At 42.8% G+C, this 17,712-nt stretch overlaps 1 protein-coding gene across 7 annotated transcripts in view; it reads left to right on the forward strand.

The window, feature by feature from the left end:
* CUX1 (cut like homeobox 1) overlaps positions 1-17,712 on the forward strand; it is a 274,393-nt gene that overhangs the window by 178,636 nt on the left and 78,045 nt on the right. For all 7 annotated transcript variants that reach the window (XM_058037677.1, XM_058037671.1, XM_058037673.1 and 4 more), the window contains exons 10-12: positions 5,611-5,715; positions 8,125-8,313; positions 13,807-13,865. In XM_058037677.1, the coding sequence (XP_057893660.1) occupies positions 5,611-5,715; positions 8,125-8,313; positions 13,807-13,865 (353 nt within the window). The remainder of the gene's footprint in view (positions 1-5,610; positions 5,716-8,124; positions 8,314-13,806; positions 13,866-17,712) is intronic.

Consider the following 17,712-nt stretch of genomic DNA (forward strand, 5'->3'; position numbering starts at 1 on the left):
TTCTCAAGGTTGTTTATTGTTTCTTATCTATAAAATTCTTTCTCTGACCCACTGAGGTCTGTCTGGCAGGTTGGGTTGAGGCACACTGGTGTTATCTTTTATACTAAAAACTACCTGTACATTATTTACCAGAACTTCCCAAAACCTATCATCTGTGTTAGACAGTGAGCTTCTACCTTAAACCAGTCTAAAAATGCCAACATCACCCAGAACATGGAGGCTGGGAAGAAGAAATAAGGAGGACAGGGTACGCCCAAATTCCTCCATCTTGGGACCTTGAGCCCCCATTCTAAAACCCCAAAAATCAATTTTTCACCCTGTGACAAACTGACTATTATTCCACTTAAACTCTCTTGACTTGTAATTCTTCATATAAAGGTGGTAATTTGCTCCATGGGTCAAAATCAAAGTCACAGGTGGCTTGAGCTCTGTGCCAGGGTCTCTGTGCCCCCTGACAGGGTCTGGAGTCCTCCAGGGCAGCCAGAGGAATTTCCTGGGTTCCCTGAGGAATTCATCCTGCTGTATTGCACCAAGGCTGGCACAAGACCCTGCCACAGGTTTTGCTTTCATTTCTGACTCCCTTGGCAGTGGCTTGGGGGCTTTCTTTGAGTGCCATCCCCTGGGGAATTGCCCCATCCCTGGAAGTGCCCCCATCCCTGGGGAACTGCCCCATCTCTGTAAGTGCCCCAGTCCAGGTTGGAGCACCCTGGGGTAGTGAAGGTGTCCCTGCCCTGGCAGGGGGTGGAATGAGATGAATTTTAAGGTCCCTCCCAGCCCAAATCCATAGATCCAGTTGAGTTACGCTGCTTCGTAGCAGATGAATGCATTCACTTAATCCTGGGATTTCACTGTCTGTAAAATGGGAATAAAAACATTTCCTTTGCAAAGGGCATTTGAGATCCTTGCACGGAGAAGTTCTGTATAAAGGCAAAATATGGTTAATATTATTTTCATGCAAACATGGGCTTCCTGCAAATGCCTGGCTATCAGTTGGGAATACATTTATCTGGCAGCCTTTCAGCACACAGAGGAAAGTGCAATAGCCTGAAGACAAGAATGAAGACAGCCCAACCTCTTCTGGTTGGTGGAGTTTTTTCTCTTTTTTTTGTGTATTTCTCCATTGTTGGAAAAAAGAGGTGCCAGAGCCCTGAAAAATCTTTCATGTCCCTGATTTTCTGCTAACCTTGCTGCTGTTCTGTGCAAGTTAGGGCCATCTAAAGGTTTTAAAGCAAATTTTTATATCTGAAAAGTTAGGAAATTAAAGCACATTGAAGCAGTGTGTTTTAATTGATGTTGTACTCCAAGAAACACAGCTTTTGCAGCAGCTTGCAAGTCTGAATGTCAGCTCCAAGCGTGGTGATTGCTGCCATAACCAGGCTCATTAACTGCAGCAGAATTACTTGTGATAATACCCCCTCCTCGCCCATAGGAAGATTTTCCCACATACAGCACTGAATTTAGCATGGAATAAGGAGATAGAGTTGGGCTGGTGGAACTTTAAGGGAAAGGTTATACATTTTTTTTCACATTAGTATCTCATTTTGCTGTTCACACCACTGGTCTTTGATCAAATTAACATTTTACTGTAAGTAGAAGAGCACTCAGTTCATGCTATTCATTATCTTGTCAGGAAACAAGGAGAATAATTTAAACTGGATATATTGTGTAAGGCTTTTTTTTTCTATTTTTAATTGGAAAGCACACAGCAGCATTACAATCATGACCTCCTGGCTCCACTGTGAGCAGTACAATATTTACGTGCTCTATGAAGGAAAATGGAACTATTTTGAAATATTTTGTTACCAGGGAGGTAGTTCTGTACTAGAAAACAGTGGTGGAGGAATTAGGAAGAATTGTACAACTGAACTATGCTGAAAAATAGGATTTTGGGTAATGTTAGATTTGCATGAGCTTCATCAAGGCAGCCTGGGACAGTGGAAGGTGTCCCTGCCATGGCAGGGGTGGGATGGGCTTTAAGCTCCCTTCCAAACCCTTTCTGTGATTCTATGAATCTTTGTATTTCTCAGCTGAAGTGGGACAGTTCCACACAAACAGAAGGTTTTGTGAACTTTGCAGAGGCTCCAAGTTGTGCAAGATTCCTCAGATTTAGCCATTTTCCATACTGGGCGCCGGTCTCTGGCTGCTCTCTTTTTTCTCACTTCAGGAAAAATTGTTCAACCATTTTCAAGAACAAGATTAGGAAAAAAAGAAACCATTTTCTCTCAGATGTTACGAGTTTTTCTTGCTGTTTTGGTGAGGAGCCTGCTGTGCCCAGATTTAATAGAAGGGGTTTGATGAGGGATGGTTCTATTTTTTCTCAGGGTTGTATCTTCTGTTGCTTCAAGTAGAAAAATTAAAAAAAAAAAAATTAAAAAACAGCCTCAAGTTTGGCCAGCCTATAAGAGTCTGGAAAAAAGAGTTCAGAGAAACTCAGCAGAATCTGGATTGAATTTGTTCAGGCTTTGCCGCTGTCCCAGGCACACTGCAGTCACTGCTCTGGCTGGGTGAGCACCCACCAAGCAGGTTCTGCTTCTCCTGGGTGTGATGTGAGATTTTGTGGGGGCACAAGGAGGGGAGACACTCCCCAGGCTGCCCCTGCCATGACTGGAGAGATCAGCATGGGAGCAGGATGGGGAGAGAGGCTCGTGGTGAGCAGGGAATGGGGACAGACACCGGGACAGGGACACTTGGAGGTCCTTTTGTGAGAAGAAGCAACGAGGAGAAGAGGAAGGAGGAAATCGTGGGGGTAAGGCTCGTTCTGGAAGTTTGTGGATGTTCTTTAGGCTTGCCTGCCTGGAGCTAGAGGCACCCTGGAGCACAGAGGAGACAGAGATGGGGCTCCTAAATGGATTAGGAAGGGGACAGAGTGACAAGCAGAGAGGGGTGGCAGTGCAAGAGGCAAGCCCAGAGGGTCTGGCAGGGGAGCAGCACCTCAGCCACTGGGCAGGGGTAGCTCCTGCCAGGCTGGGAGCCTCCAGCCAGGCCTGCTGTGCAGGGAAATGTGCCAGGAACCCACACAGCTCCAGCCAGGCTTGTGCCAGTGCAGTCCTTAATGTCCTGAAGTACCCATGCTGTCCATCCACCTCTGGTGGTGCAGCGGAGCTCCCATGAGGAAGGGGTTAATGCCATTGGAAAAGGGGAGTGGGATTAGCTTGGAGCCAGTGATCACACAGGGGACAAGAGGACAAAGAGAAGATCACTCACCAAGCCATGTTCCTCTCAGAGCTGATGGAGCAGGGGATCTCACTGGGAAAATCTCTTTGGAAAAGCCCCAGCAGGTCCTGTGTGGTGCCATCCGAGCACCAGCCTCAGGCTTGGCTTTTCCAAACTTGTAAGTGCTCAGATTTGAAACTAGCATTCTTTTAACAGGGTTTTGTGTGTCATTTATAATTTATATTGCAATAGCACCCAAAAGTGCTTTCCAGACACTGAGCACATCTGTAATTCTGCCTCTAAAAAGCTTCCATTCTGAGAGAGGGGGGAAAAAGGAAGAGAATTGACCAGTATTTCCCAAATAGAATTGCCCAGAGTTTGTGCTGATGTATTTTTAACAATGCCTGGTATGAAATCTTGTCTGGTATTATTCTGAGGATCACAACAGGTGTTGGGAATTGGCTGGGGAGGCTGTGCAGAAAGGGCAGCTGACAGCTCACTGTATATGCAGATGTAGCACCTATTAGCAATATCCTCTGTGGTTTGCTCGCATGCAAGCTGAATAGATTCTCCAAACAATGCTGCACTGAATGGAAGCCATCAGCAGAATTGCTCAAGGCTGCAAAACCCATTACTTATCCAGCAGTAGATGGAAGAGCAAGTGCCACAGTGTAGTAACTTGTCCTGCTTTGCTGGAGTTGTTCTGCAGTTATTAGATCAATATATGTAGCTGCACATCTAATAAAGTACCAGAAAATAATTTATCTCAATGTGTATTGTTAGCTCAGTATTTATCCTAATATTATCAGCCACATAAACCACATAAATCCCTCTTTTTGTGCCTTTTTTTGCTGCTGTTTCCACGTTTTCTAAGCACACAATAGGCTGTGTCCCCTGCTCTGATTATTGGAACCACATCACTGTACTTTTTACAATCACATTTTAATTACAGCTGTAGAACCTATGCAAAATCATTTAATACAATGTTGTGAGCAAATAGCACAGATGATGCATTTAGGATTTGATTGCTGTTAGTTTACTCATTGATTAAACATGCAGAGAATGCTTTGACTGGGGAGGAAGTCAGAGACCACACACACACAGGGCTGTAGGGCTTAAATTCACTGTAGGATTCATATTTTCTATAGATTTTGTATTTGCTATAGATTTTATATACATTATATGTTTTATATTACTATAAGTTGTATATTCACTATACCTTCTATATTCACTCTAATTTTATATTCACTACAGGTTTTATATTTGCTCTATGTTCTATATTCAGTATTTTAGATTTATATTTCGATTTTAGACCTAGGTTTTCCAAAGGATTAGCCAGGAGTCTCTGGAAGTTTGGGTGGCTCAAAAATGGCAGTGGGAATTTATCATTCCTTGAAGGAAGGGATCCATCAGCTGGTCAAGAAAAGTTGTGACCTTCACTGGTGGCAGCTGATGGGTTTGGTAGAATTGGTGAGAGGTCTTGAAAGTGGAGAGAGAAAATTATTTTGGCTGTTTTCTGAAAGCAAAGCATGATTTACATGGAGTAGCCCAGGCAAAAAGCAGTGATTACTCAAGGAAGAAAGCAGTGTGGTTTTATAACAATAAAATACATTTTTTAAAAGGAGAGAAAACAGCCTTGCCAGGAGGAGTGTATATTGTAAAAGAAGCAGGTTTTGTTCCATTTCTAACAGAAGCTTACAGACAGTTATGAAAAGGACTTTGCTGCTATTTATTGCCTGAAGTTACTGATCCATCTGTCTCTACCCAAACTCTCATACAGACAATTTTTCCTCATCATTCTTTCTCCTTTCTATCACTATTCAATATTTAGATGGGAATTTTAACCAGTGGCCAAGTCAGAGGCTTATCAACTATTGCATAAATCCTCAGCAGCTGATAACTGAGCTGTGCAAAATTGTCACTTCAGGGTTAAATATTGTTGAATAAATAGACCTGCTGAAAGAAAAGAATCTAACAATTCATGTTTTAGGGAATAATTACTGCAGAAAGACAGCCCACAACATTGTATGTGTGTTTGAGAGAGTGGTCAGAATATCTTTTAATTCAGCATTTACCCGTGAGAATTATTCCCATGAGGAGCCTTGCAATAAAATCTGCTTGGTCTATGAGAATAGAAAGAAATTGAATAAAAAGACTCCATTTCCACTTGTATTTATTCAGTCTGGGAAATTCAGTGGGCCGCAGCATTAGTATCAGCAGGGGATTCCTTGCTCCTAGCGTTAAATTACTGTCATAATCGCTCAATTATTTCTTCCTTGTACTGTTTAAAATAAAAATCCATCACATTCTATGTTTTTTTTCTAACATTTATTAGGTTGAGTGTTTAGGAAAATCAATTATATTCAGTCAGGCATGAATTGATGAATGTTCTTGTAATAATTGTCAGTTGTTAAACTGAATGTACTTTCTCTTTTCACCCCTTTTCATTTCCTTCAGAGGGCAGAGGTGGCTCAGAGAGAGGCAGAGACCTTAAGGGAGCAGCTCTCATCAGCTAACAAATCTCTCCAACTTGCAACACAGATCCAGAAGGCACCTGATGTGGTGAGAGAAAATATTTACTGACTCTTACAGGTTTCTGACATTCCTGCAGTACAGCTCCTTCAATTTATGCCCACAGCTATGAAAACAGCTGTTTGAAGTCATATTTTAAGTGAAAGGGAACGGCGTTCCTCTGGGATTGTGGTGGGGTTCAGCTTCTGAGGGGTTGGTGGCTGGAGGAGAGCAGGGGAAGGACAGAGGTCACCTGGCTCTGGGGTGATCCATCACTCCCTGCCCCAGGTGGACAGCACAGCTCTCAGGAATCATTTCACATGGCTGACAGCATCAGCCGAGGAGGAATGGAGGCAGCAAGAGAGCCTTGGTGGCCATCAGCACGTGGGGCCCTGAGGTGGGGCTCCATCCCAGAGCTCCCTGCCTCTCCTGACTCCACGTCTGTGCTGTCAGAAAAACTGGAAGTAAACTTAATACCACTCCAGTTTTCACTGGCTGTATCTAAACTGAGAATTACTCCTATAAATCCCTGGAAATTGAGAAGATATCCTGCACTCCTGCTTGTTTCCTCCCCTGTGTGGTTGTGAATGAAGCCAAGGCTGCTGATGGGACCTGCAGGCACAGGGGCTGTTCCAGGGCTCCAGCTGGCCCTGGCTGAGCAGGTATCACAGATGAGCAGCCAGATTATTTTGATTTTTGTTTGCCAAAGGAGAAATAGGAGTATTTAAATGTAAATATGCAATTAAGTGAAATTTAGTCTACTTCTAAGCAGCAGATTTAAGAAACAAAAGAAATCATTGCTTTTTTTTTTTCCTTGCAAGCCTTATACATGCTTGACACTGATAGCAGAGGAACACATGGCTGCCTTTAAAAATCATTTGCAGAGAATGAGTAACAAACCATAAGTCCTCCAGATCTGTTTGGTTGTCTATTAATACAACCCAGTATTTTCTCAGAGAAGTCAAAAGATAGGCAAGTAGGCTGCAAAACAAAAAATGAAAAGCCTGAATATCACTTGTAAGTCTGAATTACCTGCCTCTTCCTATCTCGTGTCCTAGTCTTATCATTATTTTAACATTAGGTCTTTCTTGTATTTAATAGTACTTCTGCACTTCATTTATATTTAATATGACAACTACTGCAGGATGAAAATGATCATTATCTATCTTATTTCAGACTCTACGTTCTAGTCTCAATAGGCACAAGCAGCAGATGATTATACAACTTGTGATGTTTCATGCAAGCAAATTAGAGGTTTTTTCAAGTTAAAAGTATAATTCAGTGTAATAGGAGAGTGTTGTTAACTGCTGTTAGTACATGCAGCTTTCTGTGAGTGCAGCAGGGTGTAGTCACTGAGAATCAAGCTGAATGTTTAGAAGATATGGAAAAGGGGATTTTGTTGTTCCTGTATTCCCAGAAAAGAGAATATGAAGTATATTTCAGTCTGCTGCAGTGTCACCTTCAGCTGTCAAGGTGTCACTGGGGTGAATTTTCAACTCCTTCACCACAGATCTTTGGTTTAGTGCTCACCATCTTCATCTGCCTCTTGCTGAATGGATTCTCTCCTCCTTCACTGGTGCTTCTGAGGAACAGCCATTAACCTTTGTCAGATGCATTTTGGGCTCTGTAATGGAATGTGTGCCCCTCCTTGGGCTGCATCTGCCCCCCACACAGGCACAAGGCTTTCCTCACTTTATCCATGGAGGAGGCTCAGAGCTCCCCAGTGCATCCCAGCTGTAATCTCCCAGCACAGGAGGAGACAGAGATGGTGCAATTAGTCTCTGTTATCTTTCCTGAATGGATCTGCCTCCTTCTGGACCACTCTGATTCCTTGTCCTCCCAGGAAATCAGTTCCAGACTTGAGGACAGATTTTACAGCTGTGGGAAACTGGACGAAGGAAGATCTAGGAAAGGGAATTTCTGAAAGTGGTGACCAAAGGGAGAATGGCCTTGTCTTAGAGCTGTCACATCTCTCTTCTTCCCCATGGAGGGATGCTTGCAATAATGTTAACATGAACAATTTTCATGCAAGGATCAAGTTCATTGGAAGTAGCAGTTTGGGGCAAATTTTGACAATTTTGCCTGAAATGTGCAGTGTGCATGCAGAGAGCCACAGGCACATGGCCCTGCCGTTCCTGATTAAGAAATTCTGCTCCATTACTTCAGAATATTTTATCTGATTAGTATTTTGTAAGCACAGATTTTCATAGTTGTCAAAGCACTTGGGCTATTAATAATAAATAGATCTAAATAGAATCCTTTGACTTTCACTGCTGCATCTTTCCAGTGCACTTACCAAATAGGGAAATTTATTCCCTCTGTTATCCCCGCTTTCCCAGAGAGCTGTTTGGGGTGTAGGAAATTCCATCTTCCACATTCCCAGTGTCAGTCAGAGGAGTGCCAGGTTTAGGAATTGCCAGTTCCCTTCTTTTCTGTGCCCTGATGGTGTTTTCCCTGCAGGAGCAGGCCATCGAGGTGCTGACCCGCTCCAGCCTGGAAGTGGAGCTGGCGGCGAAGGAGCGCGAGATCGCGCAGCTCGTCGAGGATGTGCAGAGGCTCCAGGGCAGCCTCACCAAGCTGAGGGAGAACTCCAGCAGCCAAATCTCCCAGCTGGAGCAGCAGCTGACAGCCAAGAACAGCACACTCAAAGTAAGGCTTGGTTCTGCCCAAAGAGCATCTCAGAGATGAAGAGATTGGGGTTTCCTGTGGTCCTGAGCTGTTGGCTCCTTCAGGGTGTAGCTGAGTTCTGGTTTCTGTGGCATTCATGGAATCACAGAATGGTTTGAGTTAGAAGGGACCTTCAAACCTATCCTGTTCCACCACCTGAATATATAGTTTTTAAGGGATCACAGGTTTTTGAAGTTCTAAATGGCTCAGTCCTCACTGTTTTGAAATGTATTTTTGCACATTGGACAAGGCTACCTTTAGGATACCTTTTAGTTTTCACCACCAAGCCCCAACAGACACTGAGCATGGATATGTAATGAAACAGTTAAACTGAAAAAGCACAGAAAATCCCTCTTAGATTTTCAAACTTTTAATTCCCATTGCAGTTATACATATTGAAGATTTTGCAAGGAATTGGTTTATCTTTCAATGTGCCTGCTACCCCCTCCATTTCTCTCCACTGGAAATGGGAAGTGTATCATTTAGATTTTAGTTTATCATTTAGGGCATAGAAACAAGTAAAATCAGGACATGGAGAAAACTTTTATATAAGAATAATTTAATTATTTAAATAATAATAATAATTTATTTATTTATTATTACCAATAATAAATTTTTTTTCATTTCATTTTTTTAACTGTGTATTTGCTGCACAATAATTCCCATTTATAATTAGCAAGCTGGCCCTATACTCTTTTGCAAAGGAGCAGCACTGCACTAGAACCAGAAGGAGCAGCTAAGAATTCTCTGAATGACCCTTTTACCTCTCTCTTGGGCAGTTTCACTTTCCCTGTGCTGAGCCCACACAGTCCTGATCTCTGAGTGAGCATGAGAAATGATTCCTGACGTGGGGTATGAATCAGTTTCCTGTAACTCCTGTCTCCTTCATTGTTCCACCATCCATGAGCTCCAAAGTGTAAACAAGATAAATTTATCTATTCCATTAAAGACTTGGTAGTTGTGCAGGTTTGATAGTCTGAGAGTTTTCTGAGAGCAGGAGGCTGATAGTTCCCACTCAGCTCTGACTGTGGCGTGGGCAGCTTTGCTCTATCAGAATGATTTAATGTTCAATTGAAACTCTTACAAATTGCTCTAATTCTGACATTTTTTAGCAGTTACTGGTTTTGCTGTGGTGGAGCATAATTCACATGGAGAGAGACCTGTTAGGAATGAAAGCTGAAGTGTTGCAGTCAGTGTTTTCTGCATGCTTTAAGCTAGCTCTGCAGAATTTTTATGAAAATCCAGTGGAGCAAAGGACACTTATTATGTAACTCCATTGACAGTATCACTCCCTGCCCACCTGTCACCATGTGGGCACCACATTTATTGAGGGAGAAAGGAGCTGCCCTGGTTTTGAGGGACACATTCTGCTGGCTACACCCATGTTCAGGGGATTTTTTTATTTTACTTTTTCATAAAGCCTGATAGAAAATATCTTGAATCCTTGCACTTGACAGATTTTCTTGGAATAAAGCATGTTCCTGGTGAGGTCAGTATTAGTTTAGCCATTAACTTCAAAGGGAGTAGGATCATAGAAATGACAGAGCAAGTCTTTGATTTTCATTTCAGTAATCTCCTTCCATTTTCTCATAGCCTTGCCTGGCTAATGCTCTGTATTTAGCTTTCTGTTGATAGTGGCTGAAGCAGTGCCTCTATTGATAAAGTTTTGGTCATTTCAACCCTCTTTAACCTTATTTATTGCAACTATAAAGGTATTTCCAAATACTTGCTTTCACCTCAAAGTGCTGGGAAAGTCTGTGCCAGGCACAGGTTGTACAAAGCACCAAATCTCAGTGATAATGTGCTGATCTCCTGTTTGATTATGGAGGAATTGCTTCTGGAATAACAGAGATTTTAATGGTTGCCTCCACAGAAAACAACTCACAGTTTTCACAAATTAAAGCAATGTTCTCAACCTGTATCTTGGGGGAATTGTTTAATACTCTATGACTTAATGAAACAATACAGAAATACTTTCAAAATTATTGCTTCTTTATCTTCATCTGATCTAATAATCAAAACATGTCCTCTAGTAACAAGACTTTTCTCACTCTAATTGTATTAACCCTTTGTGGCTGGGTGCTAGAATGTCTCTCCTACCCAGTTAAAATTCAGTAATGTAGTTGATCACTCTAAACTGCACTACAATGTTAATCTAATGGTTATTGAAATGTTTTAAGCCCCTCAACACAGCCCCTGCTATTTACCTGTGCCAGTTTAGTTAATAATACAGTAGTGATTGTATTTTCTAAATGACATGAGGAGGGACCCAATCTCTGCATGCTCTGACATGGGTTTATTCACACCACAGATGCAAGATGATTCTTTAACATGGGATATTTGCAAATTGAATATGCAGGAAAGCCACCAGTCCATTCCTTCTGCCCTCTGGCTCCTGCATTTTTGTGTGTTGGAGGTCATTGGAATATATTTTGTCTGAATTAACCAGGTTGATATTTAGTGCAAGATATTAGTTCCTCCAGATTGTTTCACAGCTTGAACCTTTGTTATCCCATGTTCTGTGCATTTTACAGGGTTCTTGGAGACAATTACCATACTAATACATTTTAAAACAGTCATTGACTGGGAAGATGCCAAGTGCCTAAATGTTCTGTTTCTACCCAGGCACTGCATCCTCAGTTGTTAGTTTATATTGTTTACTAAAGGAGATGTTTAGGTGCAGATTTTCCATGGCAACAATCTCTGTATGAGGTACTTGGGAATGATGGATGTGTGTGTTTTTTATACAACTCAAAGTAAAATATTGCTGGTTGTCACACTGCTGTAGCAAGTACCTGAGAGTCCAAACCAGCTGCATTTTGTCAATATCTCTTATTTTTCTTTATTTTTCTACCTGTGTTTTGCACCTAAATATTCCAGGGTATAGCACTTCCTTGCACAGAATTACATTTAATACAGATTCCATTAAAATGGGAATCTTTAGCTTTTTTGTGGTTTACTCTGTTTCTACAAAAGGCTGCTTTCTTAGCATACCCTTGCATAAGTAACTAACATATTAATCCAGGGTATTGCTTGTTTTAAATTTTTTCTGGTCCTTTTCATACTGAGAAGTGATATAAATTGTCATTTATTCCTGCTGTAAAAGCACCTGTGCTCCAGACCCAAAATGTTACCAGTCACAGAGTTAAGGAAAGGTTGAATTGCAGTGGATTTGCAGAGACAGAAGGACAGAGTGACAAAACCAAGGAAGGCAGAAGGATGTCTTGGGGTTTGGCAGCTCCTCCCCTTGCCTGTGACCACTTGGAAAACTCTCAGCTCTGATGCTGAGTCCCCTCCCAGCACCAAGGGCTCTCTGGCTCACTGGTTTCATTTAGAGATCCCTCTCCAGCCTGACCTGATGCACTAAAAATTCCACCTCCTTGAAGTCATTGTGTCTTGCTCAGTGTTGAGCTGCAGCTTGAAAAGCTGCTGGAGCTCCTGGCCCGGTGTAGCTGACCCTCCTCAAAATGTGAAACTTCAGGCCCTGGGACTATGTAGTACATCCCCATAATGAGATTTCAACATGTGTTGTAAATTATCAAAACCTCCAATATCTTTAGTATTTGTAGGATTTTCCTGGTTGCATCAAGCAGGATTTTCCTGAAGCACTGTCTGCTATCTAAAGCAAAGTCAGTGCTTCCTATAGTTCCAGAAAATAACTGGAATTTGGCAAGGCAAGACACGCCAGAAAAAAACTACTGAAACTTGCCCTGTATCTATTCCAGGTGAAAAAAAAATGGTTGTAGCTAAAACAGACATTTCATTTTAATTTTTAACACAACTGAATGCCTGCACAGCCACTGATGACAAAAGACACGAGACCTTTCTAAGAGGCCTCTTGTTCCATCAATGTCCCAGGGAGTGCAAATTCCACACTGAGCAGCAGCTCCTGGGGTCCATTAAGAGCTGCTCCTTGAGCCTGGCTGTTCCTGCAGGAGATTCCTGTCTCAGCAGTGCTGAGGATGCTGGGCTGTGGTGGCAGACAGCAGGAACACGGCCTTGAGAGAGCTGTGGGTTGGTAACCTGGCTGTCCACTTTGTCACTGCTCCTTAACAGCTGTGCTGATGGCAGGGCTGAAATGTCAGCAGTGTGAGAGCTGCACAGGGCTGGGTAGGAAATCTTTAAAAAATGGCAGAATAAAGTCCCACAGAGCCCCACCATGCTGCTGTTGGCATCTGAAGAAGCCTCATTTAAATCACTGAGATGACTCAGCCCATAGATTTGCTGTGCTGCATCATTTTGGGGTTTGTTCAGCTCTGTGATACCCACACACTGACTTTATAGGGAAGACAGCACAGGGAGCAGGTTCCCAATTGTGTTTCCCCAGCCCTGCCTCCATGCCCCATAGCTGGGCCGCTGCATTTTAAACAGCTTTGCTAAAATTATCCAAGTTCCAGCAACCCTCCCCTGCCCTCCTCCTGCATCCAAAGGGCAGCCCCAGAGTGGGTGTAGGATCTTGAATTCCCTTGTCCCCTGAAGGCAGCCTCTCCTGGACGTAAAGTCCTATTTTTCTTTTTCATGTCATCTATTCCTTTCCTTTTCAAAGTAGATTCTCTGTCTTTGAGGTGATACGTCCTTGTGTTATTTCTGTTTCCTGTGACCTTTGGGATTCTGTGCCAGTTTTAACACCAAAAATGAACTGAAGCAGAGTTAGCCTGAATTTATCCATGGAAGCTGCAAGCCAATAAGTTCTGTTCTTTGCTTAGATCAGGTGTGCCTGCCCTAAGCAAAGAAATTATTGCAATTAATGTGGCTTCTGCAAGCACCATAACTGCATCAATTATGTATCAATATGTTTTAGGCCTCCTGAAGCATTTACCCTGTAGTGATGAGCACTTTGGTGGGAGCTGGGTAAGGTCCAAGTGTGTGACATTGCATTCTGGATGGTGGCAGGGGGTTTGGTTCAGCCTTTGGGGCCGCCCTGGGTGGGGCAGAGCAGCTGGGGTGGCCTCAGTGCTCCCTCTCTGCTCAGTAATGCTTGTAAAACCCCTGGTACAGCTGTTGAGGTGCTGCAGGAGCCTTCCAGTCAACAACAGCTTCTTCAGTCTGCTCTTTTTATCATGTAGATAAGGTTATCAAGAACTGTCCTATTAAGAATACAGTGTGTGCCAAAGCATCCTGCTTGTTTATTCAATCTCCCTGAAAACTTCAGCTGCCCCATTTTTTATTTTTTTTTTAATACCTTCATCCCAATCTCTTCCCTGAGCTCATGACAGTGACATTGCAAGCAGCCAAATTGGGACCCACTGAATTCTGTCATGCTTGGCACTCTGCAAACAAAGGATGAGCGAGGTATAATTGTGTTTACGTTTAATTGGTTATAGTTTGTTTTCTAATATATGTAAATTAGGTATGAGTCATTAACCCTCACTTGTGCGCTGCTGTATATATGGAATAATTTGAAGATGATTTTCAAAGCCTGCAGAAAAAAAAACAACAATGTAAATAATTAAATCCATGTTCTCTCTTTTAAAGCAACTGGAAGAAAAACTGAAAGGACAGGCTGATTATGAAGAGGTTAAGAAAGAATTAAAGTAAGTGTTAAATGCTTACATAATTTTTTCACAAACTCTGGTTGAACAGTGCTTGTTAAATGAAGCCACAAATCTGTGTTCTTGGAACAATAAAAAATTCAGTCAAAACCACAAAGACGAGGAAATTGGGAATATTGGCAGAAATTGCATCCAGAACCAGTGGAACTGCTATATCTGAGAGTGCTCTTTTTTGTTGCAGCAGAGGATCACAATAGCAAATAAAACACGTCCACAAAGAAAAGCCACTGAAACTATTGTCCACAAAGGGAAAAAAGTTTCAAAATCTGTGGTATTTTAGGTGGACCAGTCTTTAAAAGTCTCCAGCCAACAGCTGAGGGTCATGTGGACCAAAAATGACATGCAGAGCCTTTGGCCATGGTACCTTTTCTCTACTCCTGCCAGCCAGTGCTCAGCACTTACCAGTTTAATGCTGGGCTTGTTTCACTGTATATTTTTGCTAATATATTGTGGTTTTAAACTAAAGCCACAAACAGCCTCTTCCTATTTCAAGGGATTTTCTTAAGAGACTTAAAAGAGCCTCATTTTAAACTATAACAAGATAAGCTGTCAGGTTCAGAAGAGAACTTTTCTGACTGGAAATATGTTTAGTGTCAAGGTTTAAATAACTGCGAGAAACTCCCATCTCTTCTTTCATCATTCTGGCATTTCTGTGTGTGTTTTAAAAAGGCTGAAATAACCCATTCCCTGGTTTAATGAGGTATTTCAGATGAGGCTGGTAGTCATGTGCTTTTGTTTACACATCCCTGGAGAATATGGAAAGCAGATTTGGATTTGCGAGCCCCACAACTGCCCAGCCCCTGGTGCTGATTTATTCAAGCCACGCTGGCTGAGGTTCTGGTTCACCACCAGCTGCAGCACACCCTGATGCAGGGGTATAATTTTCACTGGAATTAAATGAATTGACCATTTATTTGGTTATTTTACCTGATTATTACCTGGGCTCAAAATAGCATCATCATTTAGTGATTAGGGGTAAATACATCCACGTCCTCTCCTGAGTTAAGGGAACAGCTTCAGGTTTTAGCCAGTTTGTGTCCTCATGTGTAAAGCAGTGAATGCAAATAAGGCTACAACTTTCCAGCTTCTTGCATAAGATATTAAATGTAAATGTGCTGAAACAACAAATGAGTTTGGAATCCTACCTGCTTTAATGCAAAGGTTTAATACAACAGGACCAGGACTTTAAAGCCAGACTTAAGGTGCCAAGAACTCAATATATTCATTGAATATTCTCATTTACTTTGCATTTATACTTTAAATACTAACCCTGTATTCCTGGTGATAATACCAATATTTTAATTTTTTTTTTCTTTTTACAACACTGACTTACATGAGAGCAGGGGTGGTAAGGCAGATCAGAGAAATTGTGACACAGGAGGCTTCACATGATGCTTCTGCTGAGGATGAGCCTGCAGAGAAATAAATGGGAGACTCTGCTGGAAGTGGCCCTGGTTGGGTGCCAGTAAATTAACCCTGTTTTCCCAGCTGTTCCAGCTTTTATATCCCTAATTTGTGGATTGATAGCTGGCTTGTAAGGGTCCTGGGGTCCATCCCCATCCTGTGGGATGATCTGAGGGTTGAGACCCTCTGAGGGAGCACTGAGGATGTTTGCAGTGCTGCATCCTCCAAGCAGCTGCTCACACCATTCCCGTGCTCCATCTAATCCAGGTGCTGTGCTGAGGGCTCTGAGTGCATCCCCTGGCAGTGACAGTCTGATCTGAACTGAGACTTGCTGTAAATGAGGCTGGAAAAATCTGCTGCTGTAAATCTGAAGCCCTCACACTGAATCTTGCTGCACCTGCCTTGTGCCCTGCAACACTGACAGAAATGAGCTGCTCGTAACATTTGCACCTAGAGAAAAGAGATCTTGTCAGTGCAGCAGGAATAGAATGAATTTTTAAGGTGTTTTGGCACTGATGTATTTTCTTTAACCCTTTCTGGGGTGTTAAAGGCAAGCTGGGCTGAGGGTCTCAATATCAGCCCAACTCCTGACTGGAGGAACTTAGCTGGGCCCATGTCAAGATCTGGCATGGGAGAATTCTTCACTTTCTGCCTTGCCTTTTGTGCCCAATGGCTTCTAAACCTATTTTTGAGATCTGAGAGCTCTGTGTGTGCCTTCAGCTCCCTCTCAAGTAGCACGACAGGGCTGACCCTGCTGCCTTTGCAGTCGGGATCAGACGAACAGAAAGTCGAGCTGTCCCAATGCACACTTTGCTTTACAGTCAGATCTTTCAAGTCTTCTTAGATGTGCAGATTCAAGTCACAAGATCATTTCTTTAAAAAGCAGGTAACTGATCTTGAGCCACAGATTGAGTCAAGATCTCATGGGCAAAGATATTCATGGAATCCAAAGAAGAAACGTTGTGCTTCCTCATTTTCCTGAGGAGAATGCGTCTTTTGTGACACATTTGGAGAGTCATTTTTGACATGTTTAACTTTTACATTCTTTTAAAAATGAACCTGCTGGAGTGAATATTCCTCTTAGGGCAATTAGAGGTGCCATCAGCTTGATTTTTAGTATATTTTGTGTTTCAACTATGTAGGAAATTACCTGTGAAAGTGTCAGAAAGTTAATTCAGTTAGCAAAGAATCCCCTTCAGGTAGGCAGAGGTCAGTAGGTTTTCAGCCGAGGTTTGAATACACATTTCCTGCACCAATCTCACTGGAAACTCAGGATCCTCCCTGAAGGTCCCAGCTGGCAGCAGATGCTCACAGCCAAAATGCTTCAGCGTGTGCAAGGAGAGGGATGACAGGATCAGGCTTTAGAGGCAGATTTTTGGTGTGGAGAACCAAATATAACCACCACCAGGTTCATGCTTCCACCCATTGTCAGCCTGGTTCTGGGGCAGCACTGTGTGCTCAGGGCACCTCTCACATCTGCTCCTTTTGGGAGAGAGCAGCTTTTTCTGGTTTGGCCTCATGCAGGAGGAAGGAAGGTGTTTGGAATGCTGCTGGATTGCTCCCCGTGGCAAACCCACGTGTGGTAAGTGGGGTCACAACTGCTCTGAGCTGAAATGGGATTTCCCATGGGACGTTTGCCACCTGATAATTTACTGTTCAAACTGGGTTTGAAATTCAGATGAGTCTCCTCGTTTGGGCATCATGAGGATGTGCATTAGGACTGTCTGTTCCTGCAGAGGCCATTCCCTGCAGAATTCATGGGAACAGAGACCTGGCTGGGGTTTTGCCTGGATGAGTCTCTGTGCATTTATCTCCCCCAGCACCTTGGAGGCCTGGGATGCAGAGCTGTGCCTGGAAACACCTTGGCTTTTGGGGATTTGCCACCTGAGTCACACCTCTGGGATGTCAAAGTGGTGTCAAGGTCTCTGAGAACTCGAGCCATTAGTCCATATCCTGTCCCCTTGACTGGGACAAATCCACTGGTAGCACAAAAAAGTTGAGTTTGTACTTGGCTGAGCTGTTGTGCCCACATAAAGTCTTCACATCATCACTTTATGTGCTGTGTATGGGGTGATGGCTCCACCTCACAGCCAGGCAGGAGGTGACACTGAGTGATGCCATGTAATGAAATTGATTGCCAGAAAATTGTTTCATTAATTACTGTATTTCAGGGATGCCTGTCAGAATTAACCCTGTGTGCAATGAGTATGCACAGATGCAAGATACATCAGGTCTCTTTCTCAGAATGACTTTTTTCCCTTTGAGTTTGCTATAACTTTTGAGTGATCTTGAATGGCCCAGAGACCTGATTTCCAGAGTCACTTAATGCACATCTAACTCTGGATTAATCCAGGGACAGGTTCAGGCAGTTAATGAGTGCCTGGCTAACTCCTCATGGCATCCAGAACCAGTTCCTGTGTCTTAA

Source organism: Melospiza georgiana, chromosome 19 (genome assembly GCF_028018845.1).
Source record: "Melospiza georgiana isolate bMelGeo1 chromosome 19, bMelGeo1.pri, whole genome shotgun sequence".
NCBI lineage: Eukaryota > Metazoa > Chordata > Aves > Passeriformes > Passerellidae > Melospiza > Melospiza georgiana.